The 18,263-nt window shown below is 37.3% G+C and overlaps 1 protein-coding gene across 2 annotated transcripts in view; it reads left to right on the plus strand.

Moving 5' to 3' along the window:
* AFF4 (ALF transcription elongation factor 4) overlaps positions 1-18,263 on the plus strand; it is a 105,604-nt gene that overhangs the window by 55,541 nt on the left and 31,800 nt on the right. For both annotated transcript variants that reach the window (XM_066278337.1, XM_066278336.1), the window contains exons 6-8: positions 13,735-13,771; positions 15,234-15,279; positions 17,813-17,867. In XM_066278337.1, the coding sequence (XP_066134434.1) occupies positions 13,735-13,771; positions 15,234-15,279; positions 17,813-17,867 (138 nt within the window). The remainder of the gene's footprint in view (positions 1-13,734; positions 13,772-15,233; positions 15,280-17,812; positions 17,868-18,263) is intronic.

Genomic DNA, 18,263 nt, shown 5'->3' on the forward strand with positions numbered 1-18,263 from the left:
TTTGCCCATCTGGGGCGTTGCTCCATTGTTCAGTAACCAAGCTCTTCTTAGCACCTGAGGCGGAGGTCATGGAACCATCTCAGTGCCCATGGCCATCTTGGTGCAGTTGAGCTATGGCTGCAGGAGGGGTAAAGAAAGAGAGAGAGAAGCGAAACGGGGAGGTGAAGAAGCAAATGGGTGCCTCTGTGTGCCTTGACCAGGAATTGAACCTGGGACATCCACATACCTGACTGATGCTCTGCCACTGAGCCAACTGGCCAGGGCCTCAAAAACCTTTTTAAAAAAACTTTTGCATCTATGTTCCTAAGAGATATTGGTCTATAATTTTTTATTGTTATATCTGTGCCTGGTTTTGTATAAGAGTAATTCTGGCCTCATAGAATGAGTTGGGATATCACTCCCTCCTTAATTTTTCTGGACTAGTTTGTGTAGACTTGATATTATTTCTTCCTTAAATGTTTATTAAAATTCACCAGTGAAAACTTTTGGATGTTGAGCTTTCTTTGTAGGACAGGTTGTGTTTTTTGTTTGTTTCCAGCAATAGAGAGAGACAGAGACAGACAGGAAGGGAGAGAGATGAGAAGCATCAGCTTGTAGTTGTGGCACCTTAGTTATTCATTGATTGCTTTTCATATGTGCCTTGATGATGGTAGGTGGGTTGCTCCAGCCAAGTCAGTGACCCCTTACTCAAGCCAGCAACGTTGGGCTCAAGCCAGTGACCTTGGGCTTCAAGCCAGTGACCATGGGATCATGTTTAAGATCCCACACTCAAGCTGGTGGCTCTGTGCTCAAGCTGATAAGCCTGCACTCAACCAGTGATCTTGGGGCTTCACACCTGGGTCCTCAGTGTCCTAGGTCGATGTCCTATCCACTGTATTACCACCTGGTCAGGCTGTAGGACAATTTTTGAGTAAAAATTACATTTATTTAATAGATGTAGGGCTATTTATGTTATCTACTTCTTCTTGAAATGTGCTTTGGTAGTTTGTGTCTTTCAGGGAATTTTTCTATTTTATCTACTGATTGTCAAAGACATCAAATTTATTGATAAAGTTTTTTATTATATTATAGTATTTTTTTATTTCTTATTCTAGTTATTTGTAATTTGTTTCTTCTCTTTTTCCTTTGGTTAGAAGTTTTCAGCTTTATAGATCTTTAAAAACTTCTTTTTTCTCCATTGTTTTTTTATTATTACATTGATTTTTCTCTGATTTTTATTACTTTTTTTGTTCTGTTTTCTTTTGGTTTAATGTGCTCTTTTAAAAAAAAATTCCTAAAAAAAAAATTCCAAAAGTGGAAACTAAGGTCGTTGATTTGAGATTTTTCTACTTTCTCATACATTCTTTTAGTGTTATAAATGTCCTTCTAAATAAATACTGTTTTATCTGCAGCCCGTAAATTTTAGTATGTGTTGTGTTAATATTTTTTACTCAGTTCAAAATACCTTCTGATTATTATTATTTTTTGGATTCTCCTTTGTAGGTTATTTTGAAGTGTCATTTAGTTTCTAAATGTTTCTCACATTTGTTATTGATGTTTAATTTCACTGTTATAAATGTTTCATGTATACTTGAAGAGAATGTATATTCTGCTGTTGTTGAATGAAGTGCTTTGTAAATGTCAACTAGATGAAGTTGGTTTATAATATTATTCATGTTTTTCTATGGTCTTATTCATTTTAATTCTACCAATTATTGAGAATTGTAGTTAATCTCTAAGTATAATGTTGAATTTGTCCTTGTTCATTTCTTTATACTTTTTAAGCTCTGTTTTTAGGTGCATAGTCATTTGGGATTATTACTAGCTCTTGATGAATTGACCTCTTTATCATTATGAAATGACCCCTTTTATCATACTAAAAATATATTGATACTTTCCTTCATATTAATATAACCACTCTAGCTTTCTTTTGGTTTGTGTATTATATACCTTCCTCCATCCTTTATTTTTAAGCTGTGTCCTTATATTTAAAATGGATTTTGTATAGGTAGCATATTATTGTATCCTACTTTAAAAAAAAATCTTACCTGAACTTGCTGCTCTTCTGTTGGGGTATCTAGACCATTTATATTTAATGTAATTACTGATATGGCTGGGTTCACAGTTCTATCATGCTGCTTTTTAATATCTACTTGTCACACCTGTTTTTTGTTTTGGTCTTCTTTAGGGTTGAGTATTTTTATTTTTACATTTTATTTTTGGCTAATTAGCTATAACTGTTCATTGTGTTATTTAGTGCTTACTCGAGGGTTTGTACAATATATAATTAACTTACCAAAGTGTATCTTCAAGTAATATTATACCATTCTTTTCTGTTATGTAAAAACCTTTAGATATTATTCCTCCATTTTCCCTTCTCAGCATCTGTACTATTGTTATATTTTCCTTTCATATAAGTTATAAACCCCACAATGTTGTTACTATTTCCCATTTAAACATTGTTATCTTTTTAAAGGATTTAAATAATAGGAAAAAGGGCTTTTGTATTTCCCCCACAGTTATATTTCTTTTATATTCATCCAGCTTCCTCTCTGGTATCATTTTCCTTTCCCCGGAGGACTTTCCTTTTTTTGTAGTGTTTACTTCCTGATTATGAATGCTTTTAGCTTTGGTATGTCTAAAAGAAATATTTATTTTACCTTTATTTTTAAGCTATTTTCATTGGATGTGGAATTCTAGGTTGAAGACATTGCTCTGCTGTCTTCTGGCTTGCATTGTTTTTGATATGTAATTTATTGTCATTTCTTTTTTTTTTTCTTTTTTTAATCTGTAATGGATCTTTTTTCCCCTTCTGGCTGCTTTTAAGATTTTTTTTCTTTATCACTGATTTAAAGCTGTTCAATAATGATGTATGTAGCTTAGTGTGATTCTTTTCATCTTTCTTGTGTGGGTTATTAAAAAATTTTTTTTAGCTGCTGAGAACTTTGGGTTTATAGTTTTCATCACATTTGGAAAAGTTTTGCTACTATCTTCTCAAAGTATTTTTCTGTATTTCTTCCTTCCCTTTTCTCCTCTTCTTCCGAGACTTTAATCACATGTCTATTAGGTTTCTTGAAATTGCTCCTTAACGTAGTAATGTACTGTTAATTTTTTTTTTTTTCTTTAGAGGGACAGAGAGAGAGTCAGAGAGAGGAGTAGACAGGGACTAAGAGATGAGAAGCATCAATCATCAGTTTTTCATTGTGACACCTTAGTTGTTTATTGATTGCTCTCTCATATGTGCCTTGACCGTGGGCCTTCAGCAGACCAAGTAACCCCTTGCTCAAATCAGCGACCTTGGGTCCAAGCTGGTGAGCTTTGCTCAAACCAGATGAGCCCGCACTCAAGCTGGTGACCTCGGGGTCTCGAACCTGGGTCCTTCCACATCCCAGTCCAATGCTCTATCCACTGCGCCACCTGGTCAGGCTATACTGTTAATTTTTTTCAGTTTTTTATCTTTTGTTGTTTCATCTTGGGTAGTTTTTATTGCTAGATCTTCAGGTTAAGTAATCATTTGTTCTGCCATATCTAATCTGTTTAGTAATCTCAATTAACATTTATGATCTCAGAATTTTTGTTTTCATTTCTATAAATTTCATATGTTTGCATGTCTGTTTATTTACTAAACAGATACTTATAAACTCTTACTATGTTCCTGGTATTAGATTTGACAATATAGTAGTTATGGATAACACAAACACTTTTAGTTAGAAAATGGAGGGCAAAAGAATGATTTCAGGTGGCTCAAAGGGAGACCGTGAACATATAGAAGAATATTTTCTTTTGAGGTATTGTCTGTAAAGGAGAGCAGAGATGTAGTGGTTTCAAGGCCAATATGGTGATATTGTCAGAGGAGTATTTTTTTTATAAGATGAGAATATTTTATCATATTTATATGCTGATTTTAATGATTTAGTTAAAAGGGAAGAACAAATGATAACATGTTAAAGAAAGAAGATAACCTTGGGAAATTTCCACAAGAAGGATTGAGATTCAATGCCCAAATAGAGGATCTCAGCCATATTATAATAGAGCACAATTAGGTCATTCTTCGTCACAGGGAAAGGGGAGTGAATGAGTACAGTTGGTAAATTTTCCAGTGGTCGTTTGGAGCATACTGAAGTTTTTGACTACCCTTACACATAGTCAACATATGTTTGAAACAACCTGTAGCAGTGTTCTAGGTGTTGTAGGGATAGCACTGAAACATTTAGATGTTGCCCTGCTCTAAGTTTGATATTTAGAGAAGTAATTAAAATAGTACGTGTTAGTGCTTAGAATAGTTCCTGGCACCGTAATAGCTGTTTAGTAAATGTTTATTGATTGAATTAGTGTGTATGTATTCAGAAAGTTGTGTTTAGATTTTGGATATTTCTGAAATACCTCAGCTACTTACTGATTGTTGCGTTGTTTGGGTTGCTTTTACAGGTCAGGTTTTATGTTTTTATAGCTCATCTCATTCTCTAAATTTTCAGTGAAGATAACTTCATAGTTGAAAGCCTTGTATGAAGCTTAAATAGGTATTTTTTATTTTTGTTCACTAACCATATGGATTAAGTCCAGTGAGAGGACAAAAAAGGGACAAAGTTTTGCTACTTAGGGGAGTTTGAGATGGCATCCTCGAGACAGTAACACCAACTGGGGTTAGAAAAAGAAGTGTAGGAGTGCCAAAAACACATGGGAAGATAAGGAGCACAATGGTGAAGACTTCACACTCACTAGCAGAAAGAACACTTTGCTGGAGGCTGATGGTGCGTGAGATGTTGAGTTATGAATGTATTTGGAGAGCTAGTTTAATGAATCCATATCATTTGTTATAAACATCCTTGGTTCATCTCATTTAAAACAATAAAAAAATTTCCGGTATTCCATATTTTTCTCCAGCCTCTCCTCCGGTTTTATTTATTTATTTATTTTTTGTATTTTCCTGAAGTCTGGGGAGGCAGTCAGACAGACTCCCGCATGCGCCCAACCAGGATCCACCTGGCATGCCCACCAGGGGGCGATGCTCCGTTGTGACCAGAGCCATTCTAGCGCCTGAGGCAGAGGCCACAGAGCCATCCTCAGCACCCAGGGCCAATTTTGCTCCAATGGAGCCTTGGCTGCGGGAGGAGAAGAGAGAGACAGAGAGGAAGGAGAGGGGGAGGGGTGGAGAAGCAGATGGGTGCTTCTCCTGTGTGCCCTGGCTGGGAATCGAACCCGGGACTCCCGCATGCCAGGCTGACGCTCTACCACTGAGCAAACCGGCCAGGGCCCCTCTCCTCCTTTTTAGAGTTAAACTTTAATAAAGAGTGCTTCATATCTGCTGTCAATATTCTTTCCTCCACCCACTCTGATCTTGCTCCCTCCCCTTTGACCTTCACCAAAATCATTTTTACTAAGATCACCAAAGGCAAATTCAATTAACTTTTAAATTTTTATTGAAATCGTCATTGAGCTTTTCACATTCACACTGAGTATTGTTTTAACCTAAAAGAATTACGTATTTGTGTTCAATTGTATGTGTGTCAGCAACATACTTAGACCTAAGTTGTCTTCTCTTTATACTCTATTCCTCGTTACCAGCTGTTTCACAAATCTTTATCTTAATAAATGTTTTTTATCTGGCCCTGGCCAGTAGGCTCAGCGGTAGAGTGTTGACCCAGTGTGTGGAAGTCCTGGGTTCAATTCCTGCCAGGGTACACAGGAGAAGCGTCCATCTGCTTTTCCACCCTTCCCCCTCTCCTTCCTCTCTGTTTCTCTCTTCCCCTCCCGCAGCCAAGACTCCATTGGAGCATAGTTGGCCTGGGCGCTGAGGATGGCTCCAGCCGCAACAGAGCAACACCCTAGATGGGCAGAGCATCACCCCCCCCCCCCATGGGTATGCTAGGTGGATCCGGGTTGGGATCATTCAGGAAGAGTGTGTGACTGACTGTCTCAGCTTCTAACTTTGGTGGGGGGGGGGGATTTTTTTTTATTATCTGAATTGCAGATACAATATAACCAGGTGTTACTTGACTTTTCTTAGATGTTGAGTTTCAGGTGTCTTTGATAGACATCTTCCAGGGAGATCTCATGATTCTCTGCTAGTTTCCAACCAGAAAGCAAATAGAGAAAACAGCATGGTTATCTTCTCTGTTCCCTGTCCTAGTAATACTAGAAAAACCTTGTAGGAGTTCTGTTTGACACATCCCTCTCCATCACACACATAGACTAGCACAGGCATGGCCAACAGTTTTTGCCCTGGGCCAGATTAGAAAGAAAACTTTTTTCATGAGCCAGATGAAATATTAAAATTTAAAAATGTTAAATACAAAAACGATTCATTTAAGTAAACAAAATTTTATTATGTAATTTGTTTATGAATAAATGTGAGTGAAAAAAATTTTAATATACAATATTATTTTAATAAAAATATAAGTACATACTGTATAAATATACAAACTGTATCACAATCAATCAAAACAATATTTAATTAGTAGAATGAACCTGAAGGGGTTATATCACAAATAAAAAAATTACTTCATTTTACAAATAGCCTGGACACGTTTTCAGTTATCAACTGCAGCTATTTTCTATGCTAAAATGCCACTTGATTTTGTGGTCGAGCCACAAAAATAACGAATTGTTTGACCTTGGGTGCTCACTGGCAAACCCCGCCTAAAAGAATGTGGGTTTCATATCACCGCTAAATTTCAAACAGTTCATATCAAGTACAGACAAGTACAAAAGTAGTAAATCTTTATAATGGGATTTTTTTTAAAAAAAAAGAAGTATCGCGAATCCATTCAACCAATTATTGGAAGTTAACCCTAGATTAGTCACACTCGGAATTCTTTCCCACGTATCACCATCTTCTTAAATATCTCGATTTCCAATAATCAAAGATGCTTCTGCTTCTGAGTAGCTGAGATTTTAAAGTAGCAGAGAATATTAAAAATTTAATCACAGACCGCATAAATTCATTACACGGGCCGAATCCGGCCTGCAGACCGTATGTTGGCCATGCCTGGACTAACACCAAGTCCTAATGATTTTACCTCCTTAATGTGTTTCAATTCCATTCATTTTTCTCCATCTTTGTTGTCATCATTGTGCTAAGTCAGGGAGCTCCAAAGTCAAAAGCGTATACCCAGTGTTGTATTCATTGGGGAATGAATGAATGGGGAGAATGAAAACTTTCTGACTTTTTAGTTCTAAAAAAATCTTTAACTTTTCAATTATAAGAAAGAAAAGAAAAATCAAGTAAGTATTGTTTCTCTTGATCTGAATGGCACATGGCTACATTTTATTTCTGGCATGTGAAGTATTCCAAGAGTTTAGGTTTTTCTCAATGGCAAAGTTGATAGAATTGCTTTTATTCATTTGCTCTTAGCTATGGTATATCGCAATTTTGTGTGCTTGGTTAAGATTATTTACAAATTATATTAACTGGTTTTAATTTAACAATCTTCATTAATGCACAAGTGGCTTAAAAAATATACCTGCAGTGAAATTACTGAATGGGCCCTGGCCGGTTGGCTCAGCGGTAGAGTGTCGGCCTGGCATGCGGGGGACCCGGGTTCGATTCCCAGCCAGGGCACACAGGAGATGCGCCCATCTGCTTCTCCACCCCCCCTTCCTCTCTGTCTCTCTCTTCCTCTCCCGCAGCCAAGGCTCCATTGGAGCAAAGATAGCCCGGGCACTGGGGAGGGCTCCTTGGCCTCTGCCCCAGGCGCTTGAGTGGCTCTGGTTGCAGCAGAGGACGCCCTGGAGGGGCAGAGCATCGCCCCCTGGTGGGCAGAGCTTCGCCCCTGGTGGGCGTGCCGGGTGGATCCGGGTTGGGCGCATGCAGGAGTCTGTCTGACTGTCTCTCCCCGTTTCCAGCTTCAGGAAAAAAACAAAAATACTGAATGAAAATAACACTTAAATGCATTTGTGAGAAATAAGAAAATGGCAGTTGATTTTTTACTTCTCCTAGTATGAGCTCTTTATCTGCCACAGTACAAAGTAGAGACAGGTTGTCATAAACAGAAAACAATAAAAAAGACACAGATTATCAATAGTAATGTGAAGATGCATTTATATCTTTAACCTTGCTTTTTGTATATAATGTACTTTGAGATAGTAATGAAATTTGTGAAAGCATCACAATTTATACTGAGTAATGTTTTGTGTTATGTAGTAATTCAGTTCTTATACATATGTCAAAATTTAGTAAAATTTTATTTATAAACGTCTTTTGAGGTTGACCTCGATGTTCTATACCTTTGTCCAAAAATTTGGTTTTTCTGCTTCTGTGAAAATGATTGAAATCATGTACAGAGAGAACACACTAAAATGCATTCTTTTGTCAGGAAACTAATGAAACAAGCTTGAAAAGCACAGCTGAAGATTCAGCACACAAATAATAGAATATAAATCATGCAGTGTGCAAAGTCAACAGTAATGCATGACAGTACAGGTGCTTTTGTAGTTTCCATTTATGGTATCTGTTAGACTCTTATTTACTTATAAAATACTTGAAGAGCTATCTTTTTTGTGTACCTCTCAAGGAAAGATAAAACATAAAAGATAAATCCTAAATTGTTAATTTCTCCTTCCTCCCCAGTTTTCTTTCTTTCTTTTTATTTTTTTAAATGGAGAACCTATGTTGACACTTGTAAATTTTTTTCTTTTTCTTTTTCTGAAGCTGAAAACGGGGAGAGACAGTCAGACAGACTCCCGTATGCGCCCGACCGGGATCCATCCGGCACGCCCACCAGGGGGCAATGCTCTGCCCCTCCGGGGCGTCGCCACCAGAGCCACTCCAGCGCCTGGGGCAGAGGCCAAGGAGCCATCCCCAGCGCCTGGGCCATCTTTGCTCCAATGGAGCCTCGGCTGCGGGAGGGTAAGAAAGAGACAGAGAGGAAGGAGAGGGGGAGGGATGGAGAAGCAGACGGGCGCTTCTCCTTTGTGCCCTGGCCGGGAATTGAACCCGGGACCCCTGCACTCCAGGCCGACGCTCTACCACTGAGCCAACCGGCCAGGGCTGTAAATATTTTTTAGAAGAGGTAGAAGTTAACTGGTTACTTTTTTCATAGGTACCTCACTGAAAAGTGAGTTGTACACAGCCTGACCTGTGGTTGCACAGTGGGTAGAGTGTGGACATGGAACACTAGGTTGCCAGTTCAAAACCCTGGGCTTGTCCAGTCAAGGCACATGTGAATGCTTCTTGCTCCTTCTACCCCCTCAACCCCAATCTAAAATCAGTAAATAAAATCTTTAAAAAGAAAATGAGTTATACACATATTTTTTTCTCTCTCTCTCTCCCCTTCCACCTCTACCCCCACTGCCTTCCCTCCATCCCTCTCATTTTTGTCCTCTCTTCTCCTCTTTCCCTCATACACAAGTCCCAGATATGCTAGATTTTTTCATAACATATTTTTAAAGTCGTCTTACTTTAAATAATAAATTAAGTTGTCTTGTACTTCCATGGTAGAGATGATGTTTTAACAATGAATGAAAGTGTAACTGCCTTATTTAAAAATAGCATTATTAGTATGTATTCTTTATTGTTGTCGAAAAAGACAATGATAACTTCATATGTGCAAACTTTAAAGACTTGGAAACATAATTTTCTAAATTCAGTGGGTTTTGAACCTATTTGCTAAAAATACTAAAATGAAATTTTTTCATTTTCACGAAAAAACTGATTTATATCAGTGACCATTGGAAATCTAGCTCAATTTTAATATTGATAGAAACCTTTGCATAATTAAGGTATGGGATTGACATTTGGTATCACGACTTAGTAAGTATAGCAATTCTTTCATTTGTGTAGCAGTGTCTTCTTAATATCGAATGAAGCCAAACATCAAAATAAGCCATTTAAAAAAAATTTTTATTCCATTTATTAGGATTACATTGGTTAATAAAATTATAGGTTTCAAGTGTGTGTTTTTTAATATATCGTTGTATTGTGTGTTCACCACCCAAAGTCAACTCGCCTTTCAATACCATTTATTCCCTCATATCCTTTCTTCCTGCCCTTCCCCAAATAAGCCAATTTTAATGTTAAACCTTTGAAGCACTATTTTTTGTGCATAAGAAAAGTATTATTGGGGGGAGGGAGTAAAGAGGGATAAATAGATAGTGGTGGAAAATTATTTGACTTTGGGTGATGGGCACACAACACAACAGTTCAAATGCTATCGAGATGTTTGCTTGAAACCTCTGTACGGTAGTACTCTTATTCATCAGTGTCACCCCATTAAATTTAATTTTCTAAATAAAATTTAAATAGAAAAGTATTGTTATTAACAAATAAAATGAAATATTTTAAAATCTAAAATATTATTTCACTTTAAGCTTTTAAAAATGTCAGTATTCTGGTTATATATATTAATTAATAATGATTAAAATATAGAGTTGTCCCCTATATGAGGATTTTTTTTCAGAGACCCACACCATTCAAACCTGTGTTGTTCAAGGGTCACCTGTACACATTTTGGAAATACAAATGCAAACATTTCTTAGTGATGGTGAATGCATGACCAAAAAAGCTTGAACACTGATTTGTTTAATCTGTATTCCTCTCCTAGTGGAAGTCATCTTCTAATTAATATCTTCTATTCTAGTTTTTCTAAAGCTGTTCTCCACTTAATAACAGGGGTGATCTTCGCAATATGCAGTTGTCATTTACAATTCTAATCTACTTTGTGTCAACAGATTTCCCTTTATTGGAAATTTCATGTAAATGGAATCATACCATATGTGGTCTTTTGCACCTGGATTCTTTCTTTCACTTAGCATATTTTCATGGTTCTTCCAAGTTGTGTCATGCATCAGTACTTCATTCCTTTTTATGGCCAAATAATATTTTATTGAATAGATACATGTCATCATTTGTATACATTCATCAGCTGAAGCACATATGGGTTGTTTTGGGCTTTGGGCTATTATGAGTTATGTGGCTGTAAACATTTGTGAGCAGGTTTTTGTATGGACATGTTTTCATTTTGGTTGTTCGTATGGTAACTCTATATTGAATCATTTGAGGAACTGCCAGAATGTTTTCTGAAGGAACTAGCTGTATCATTTTACATTCCCACTAGGCTTTCAGTTTCTCCATATCCTTGGCAATGCTTATCTGTCTTTTTGATTCTAGTCATCCTAGTAGGTGTGAAGTATTATCAAGCTCATTGTGGTTTGATTTTTATTTCCCCCAATGAGAAATGATGTCAGACAACATTTTTTCCTGTGCTTATTGGCCTTTGTGTGTGTGTGTGTGTGTGTGTGTGTGTATTTTTCTGAAGCTGGAAACAGGGAGAGACAGTCAGACAGACTCCCGCATGCGCCCAACCGGGATCCACCTGGCACGCCCACCGGGGGCGATACTCTGCCCACCAGGGGGCGATGCTCTGCCCATCCGGGGCATCGCTCTGTTGTGACTAGAGCCGCTCTAGCGCCTGGGCAGAGGCCAAGGAGCCATCCCCAGCGCCCGGGCCATCTTTGGTCCAATGAAGCCTTGGCTGCGGGAGGGGAAGAGAGAGACAGAGAGGAAGGAGAGGGGGAGGGGTGGAGAAGCAGATGGGTGCCTCTCCTGTGTGCCCTGGCCGGGAATCGAACCCGGGACCTCTGCACGCCAGGCTGACGCTCTACCACCGAGCCAACCGGCCAGGGCCTTATTGGCCATTTTTACACCTTCCTTACAGAAATACTTATTCAGATCCTTTGCCTATATTTTTATTGTTTATTTGTTTTTGTTTTAAAGTATAATTTCCATTTTATTTTTTTCCAGAGAACTTTTTCTGCAGTCCTTGAGAACTTAGCTTCTTACCATGGGCTTTAGTGGAGATTGTCGGCAGTACCTGCAGGTCTAAATTGAGGCAAGGGCTGTGGTCCTTCCAGATTTCATGAGAATGATTCCTGACCACCGTGCTGTGAATAGCACAATTCACATAGTAATGTAATTTCATGTGCAGCTTGAGAAGCACATAGGCGTCAAAGATACTTGCTTCAGAAATGTAATGGTTGCAGCCTCAACTGTGTTTGGAATGAAGAACTTCTTAGCAGCCTGGTCTTTGAGCACACATCAGTACAGGTGATGCAGCAAATAGGCTGCACATGACTGTGGCCTTTCTCGACACAACCCTTGTTTCTTTTTTTCTTGGTCGTCTTGGAAGCAAAGACCCAAGAGAGTTGGGTTATTTGTATTTTTATTAAGTGGTATGAGTTTCATCAGACATATGATGTGCAAATATTTTGTCATTCTTAGGGTTGTCTTTACATTTTCTTGATGGTATTCTTTGATTCATCTGAAAAGTTCTTAATTTTGATGAAGTCTAATTTATCTGTTTGTTCATTTTCTGTCTTGTGCTTTCAGTGTCATACCTAAGAATTCTTTGCCAAATCCAAGGTCATTAAGATTTGGCACTACATTTTTTGCCTGACCAGGCAGTGGCGCAGTGGATAGAACATCGGACTGGGATGTGGAGGACCCAGGTTCGAGACCCCGAGGTCACCAGCTTGAGCGCGGGCTCATCTGGTTTGAGCAGAGCTCACCAGCTTGGACCCAAGGTTGCTGGCTTGAGCAAGGGGTTACTCTGCTGTAGCCCCACAGTCAAGGCACATATGAGAAAGCAATCAATGAACAACTAAGGTGTCGCAGCGAAAAACTGGTGATTGATGCTTCTCATCTCTCTCTGTTCCTGTCTGTCCCTATCTATCCCTCTCTCTGTAAAAAAAAAAAAGATTTGGCACTACATTTTCTTCTGAGTCTTGCAGTTTTAGCTCTTAAATTTAGGTCTTTGGTTCAGTTTAATTTTTTATATTGTCTGAAGTAAGCACTCTACTTCATTCTTTTGCATATGGCTGATCAGTTGTCCCAGCATTATTCTTTCCCCATTGGGTGGTCTTGGCACCCTTGTTGAATATCAGTTGACCACAAATGTAGGTTTATAATCTTTTTAAATAGCAAAAGTATATTTTAGCTTTCATACTGTTTGGATTTCTCTTTCACAGATAATTAAAGGAGGAAGATTGTGCTTATTTTTAAGTATGCCACTAGGGAATTTTTGTGTGATTTTAGTACTACATTTAGTACCACAGACTTAATCTAGAAAAAATGGACAATTTACACATGTAAAACAGCTATTCTCATCATGAAGGCTGAGTTTGGTAAGTCATGTTTCACTGACAGTGTTATTTGGTTTCTTTTTACTGGTGCTTCTTGAGTACCAGGCACTGTGCTAGTATAGGGCTTGTGAAGAATTATGTGATTTTCTTCAAGTTGCTAATTTTAAGATTCTGGGAGCAGAGAGAGGAAGGGAGTAAAATGACATGGAAATAATGTGTAGGGTTTTTTTGCCCATAAAAGTGATAGATTTTGAGATTGTATAGGTTGTACATCTATTTTCATCCTAGTATATACAGTTTTGGGTATTACCTTTTAAAAAAAAATTATACATTTCTTAAGACCAAGAATCTTAAATTTATTCATTTGCTTTTCCAGGGCTCTAAATTAGGATATAAGTACCATGGTTGCTGCTGAAAAGAAAGGAAGGATAAAGAGAGGCTGCTTGGTCATTGTTTGCTTTTTGTATTAAGCTCTGAGGAAGTCCATCACTGACTGCAAAATTGCTGAGGCTGACCAGATGGAATCATTACATTCTTTTGTGTTTCTTTTATGTATTCTTAAGAACTCAGCATAATCTTCATTGAATTAGATGAAATTGAATAATTTAATTTGAAGCATTTGCTAATTAAACTTTTTTACTTAATGTTACTACATAATGTATATCCCATTTATTTTAGGAGTCTCAGCAGTCCAACTTTGGCTCTGGAGAACAAAGTACGTATTTCTTTTTTTCTTGAGCATCCATTTCTCATGATCCCATCATATATTGCTTTAGTAATTTTTTGCATGTCTTATTTCAGTTTTTATGATTAGTAGTGGGTTGACTGAATCTTGATATTCTTAAAAATGAAGAATCAGAGATTATTGAATATCAAAACTATTTTTATTACTAAGTATTTGAACTACAAGGTTCATGAATTCAACTTGTTTGGAACCCTATAAACCCAAGAACCATTCTGTCTTTCCATTTCCTTCAAGAAGATACTTGGTTCTATGATAGTGAAACTCCAGGTAAGAAGGGGTCACTGTTACTTACAATGGCTCTTTTCATATTTATTTATTCTCTTGTTCTGGGAAGAAAGTCTCTTGTCTGCTACATAACCCTCCACCTCCAGTCTCTTGGCCTCTCCAGGACCGTGAGGGGAAAATAGCCTTAGGGAATTCAAGCATGGTCCCAAAGCCTCATGGCTGTAGGAATGGGTAGTGGTAATGTTGGCAGTAAGACCAGGAGCTATAGCAAATGTCTAGGCTTCACTATATAGCTCTGTTGTCACAGAACAAATATTTTCTTTGCCAAGAGCAATACTAGTAATAAGCTATTTAGGGAGATAAAAATATGGAACTTTTTGATACTTAGCATGTTACCTTTAGTGATCTTAAAGACTAAACTAAAAGAATATCCCTTTAAAAGTTAACAAACTTTACCTATATATCCATTTCTTCTGCATTAAAGTTGTAGTTATAGGAAAAAGGGACCTGACATTGTGAATATGCAGAAACTAGCTAGTTATAGACCAGAGAGCTTACATTTTTTCTCTTAAAATCTTTTAAGACTATCTCATTCTTACTTCTACCCTTGAACTCCATTCTGTCTCCCCAAAGCTAACTATTGGCAACTGGGATCATAAGCTGAACCTACTCTTTATCTGTGTTGTTCACTTTATTTTATAGCATTTTTGTATCAGTATAATGCTCAAGCTCATTATTTTTAGCATTAAAATTGTGTTATATTATATGAAAGTACCATAATTTGTTTAGCTGGTCCTCTCTCAGTGGACATTTGTTTCCAGATTTTGCTATTAAGCTATACTGTAATAAACATCATCCGTGTGTGTGTGTGTATTTGTGTCTTCCTCCAGATGTACATGTAAGACTAATTTCTTTTATTATTATTGCTAAGTTAGTGGATATGTGTATTTAATAGTATTGATTAGATAACTTTACCAGATTGTCCTTCAAGAAGATTGCATGAGTTTATAGTTCTACCAACAGCACATGAGTGTGCTTATTTCCACCAGTATCTCATACTTGTATTATTGGACTTTTGAAGTGTTACAAACTTAATGAAGAGTTATATCTTGTTTTGATTTGTATTTCCTTGAAGGTACAGTGATAGCTATTTTACAATCTAAATAGCCCTTTTCAGTTCCTAATTTCTACATTCTTTTTATTCTAGAAAGATACAACCCTTCTAAAACCTCAAATGGGCATCAGTCTAAATCGTAAGTTTATTGCTTAAAAGTTTAATAAAGTTTGTCTTTTTTTGCTAAATGTCTACATGTAGTGTCTGGATATTTAGAATAATGCTTTGAAATATGTACTTAATCTTTTAAGACAGAGATATGCATACCTTTTAAAAAAGATTTTATTTTACTAATTTTACAGAAAGAAGGGCAGGGGAAGTGAGAAATATTGACTCATAGTTGCTTCACTTTAGTTGTTTATTGCTTGCTTGTTGCTTGTCATATGTGCCTTGACTGGGCAAGTCCAGGGTTTCAAACTGGCAACCTCAGCATTCCAAGTTGACTTTTTTTTTTAAAGATTTTATTTATTCATTATAGAGAGGAGAGAGAGAGAGAGAGAGAAGGGGGAAGGAGCAAGAAGCATCAACTCCCATATGTGCCTTGACTAGGCAAGCCCAGGGTTTTGAACCGGCAACCTCAGCGTTTCCAGGTTGATGCTTTATCCATTGCGCCACCACAGGCCAGGCCCCAAGTTGACTCTTGATCCACTCCTCCACCACAGGTCAGGCTGAGGTAGGCATACTTTTATGCAAAGGGCAAGACAGTGAAATATTTAGGCTTTAGGGTCCAGCTGGTTTCTGTCCCAGCTCTTCAGCTCTGCCATTGTAGCATGTGAGCTGCCACAGACCATGGGTGTCCATGGCCATCATTCATGGCTGTGTTCCCATAAAACTTTCTTTACAAGTAGATAATGGTCTGAATTTTGCTTTTGGGACGTAGTTTACTTACCTCTGCTTTGAGATCATAGTGTTTTTTCCCCTCTCAAGGATGTGTGTGTTTGTGTCATGTGTTGATAATTTATTTTTAATAAAGAAATTAAAAAAGACAGGATTCTTCTTAGTAGGCCCTCCATTTAACCACTAAAATGTATAATATTAAAGCAATGCAGTTTGTACTCTTATTGTTTCCCTACTTTTATTATGTAGGTAGAAACTGCAGTATATGTCAAAGTTTGATTGGGTAGTATATTAGATGATAATAAATTCCAGGCTAAAGAATGAACTCCTGAGTTCCTGAGACTGCAAGTCATCTTAGTGAATAAAAGAGTTCTGAAGAAATTGTGGCCGGAAATAGTGTCAGCATTCTGCGTTAACCACAGTCTGTACTAACAATCATAGCCTCTTCAGGTGACCATAGGGAGACCTGTGTGAGAATGAAAAGATGTGAATGCAACAAGTCTGACTTCACTGCTGAAGAAATCAAATTATATTCCTCTTTATCATATTTTTCCATATGCAAAGAACTATTTGAAGCCTATGTTTATGTGTATATAACTATGGCTGCTGAGGGGAAAGCAGGCAGTACCTGGCATAGTCTGATAAAAGTGCTGACATATTCACATGTGTAAACAGGTTCACTGAGCTGCATTATTAAATCACAAGGGCTGAGGAAATACAGAGTAAGTTATTAGCTTACAGATATTCACAGAGATGCACTAAGCTCTGTCCAAAAGAAAGCTATTTTTTTTCTATCCCACTTAATTGAGCGGGCCTCAAAACACTTTTTATAATTCTATAATCATATGGTTACTTTGTTTCTATGTGATCTTTTATGTGATAATCTAAATGTGGGGTCAGATTTAGAAACTCATGTTAAACTTGTAGGAGAAAATGTGAGTAGTTATTAGAGTGAAAAAGATCTTCCTCCCACTGATCGAAGACTGTCAATGAAGTTTTAAGAAGAAAAGTAAAGAAACTACTAGTAATAAGAAATAAAACTTTTCTAACTGTAGTTCTTTCTAAGCTTTATATTTTTCTTCTCCTATAAAAAGGCAAGGAGTGTTTATAATCTGTTACTCAGATTTTTATTTTAGTTTTGATTTTATAGCCTTAAGAAAAATGTCTTTCTGTTTTTTAAATTGATTTGAATTTTGATCAAGGAAGATTTGGAAAGTGGAGTTTAGTTTTAATACATACTTGGTCATTTCTGTGGTATAGCCAAGTTTTTTACCCATACTTGTTGCTTCTATACATGGCACTCTTCTTTCATAGTGAGGCATTTATGAACCAGAACTTGGACCTTGTGTTCTGTTTTCACAATACCCAGCTGTACAAATCTCCTTGTGGAACACTGGGGACAATGAAAGAGAATTGCTGATGCTTTCATTTTTACCTTCTTTTTAGGAGTTCTGTCTCTCTAAGGGACTGTTGGGTATGAGTATGATAATTTGTTTTAATAATGAATAAAAGTGTATGTGTGCAATTAGAGAAAAATTAGACATAACAGAAGTGAGTATAAGAGTGTCTAGAAGGTGGCTTTTGTTTAATTAGAAAATAGAGATGGATATTTTACTTTGGAAAAGTTAGTTTCTGAAATTTCAAATTACTTCTCAGTTTTTACTCTGGATGTGAACCAAACCAGACAGAATAAGAATTACTCATTCCTTTTTGTTTTTCACTTGAATCTTTGGCTACCACTGTGATGATTTCTAGAATTCTTAGTAGTGAATACTCTGGTATACCATGATAAACTGTTTTCCAAAAATAATAATCTTTTCTGCTTTTTTCTCCAGTATGTTAAAAGATGACTTGAAGTTAAGCAGCAGCGAAGACAGTGATGGGGAGCAGGTCTGTGTGTACTACTGCACGACTTTGCCAGTCTCATACAGCATTTTCCATTGTTTCTTAGAAGATTATAATTGAAGATACATTTATGATCAGTGTTTTAAAATAAGTTAATTCCTGCTTTCTAACATTGGAATGTTTTAGTTGTCTGCTCTGTCTTTAACCCTTTGAGTAGTATGAACGTTCCTGTACGTCCTCGTGCCTCCTGACCATCCAGAGTACAATTAATTTATTTAAAAAATGTATAAGGCAACATTAAAAAAAGAAAATGTAGGCCCTGGCTGGTTGGCTCAGTGGTAGAGCGTTGGCCTGGCGTGCGGAAGTCCCGGGTTTGATTCCCGGCCAGGGCACACAGGAGAGGCGCCCATCTGCTTCTCTACCCCTCCCCCTCTCCTTCCT

Source organism: Saccopteryx bilineata, chromosome 4, assembly GCF_036850765.1.
Source record: "Saccopteryx bilineata isolate mSacBil1 chromosome 4, mSacBil1_pri_phased_curated, whole genome shotgun sequence".
Taxonomy (NCBI): Eukaryota; Metazoa; Chordata; class Mammalia; order Chiroptera; family Emballonuridae; genus Saccopteryx; species Saccopteryx bilineata.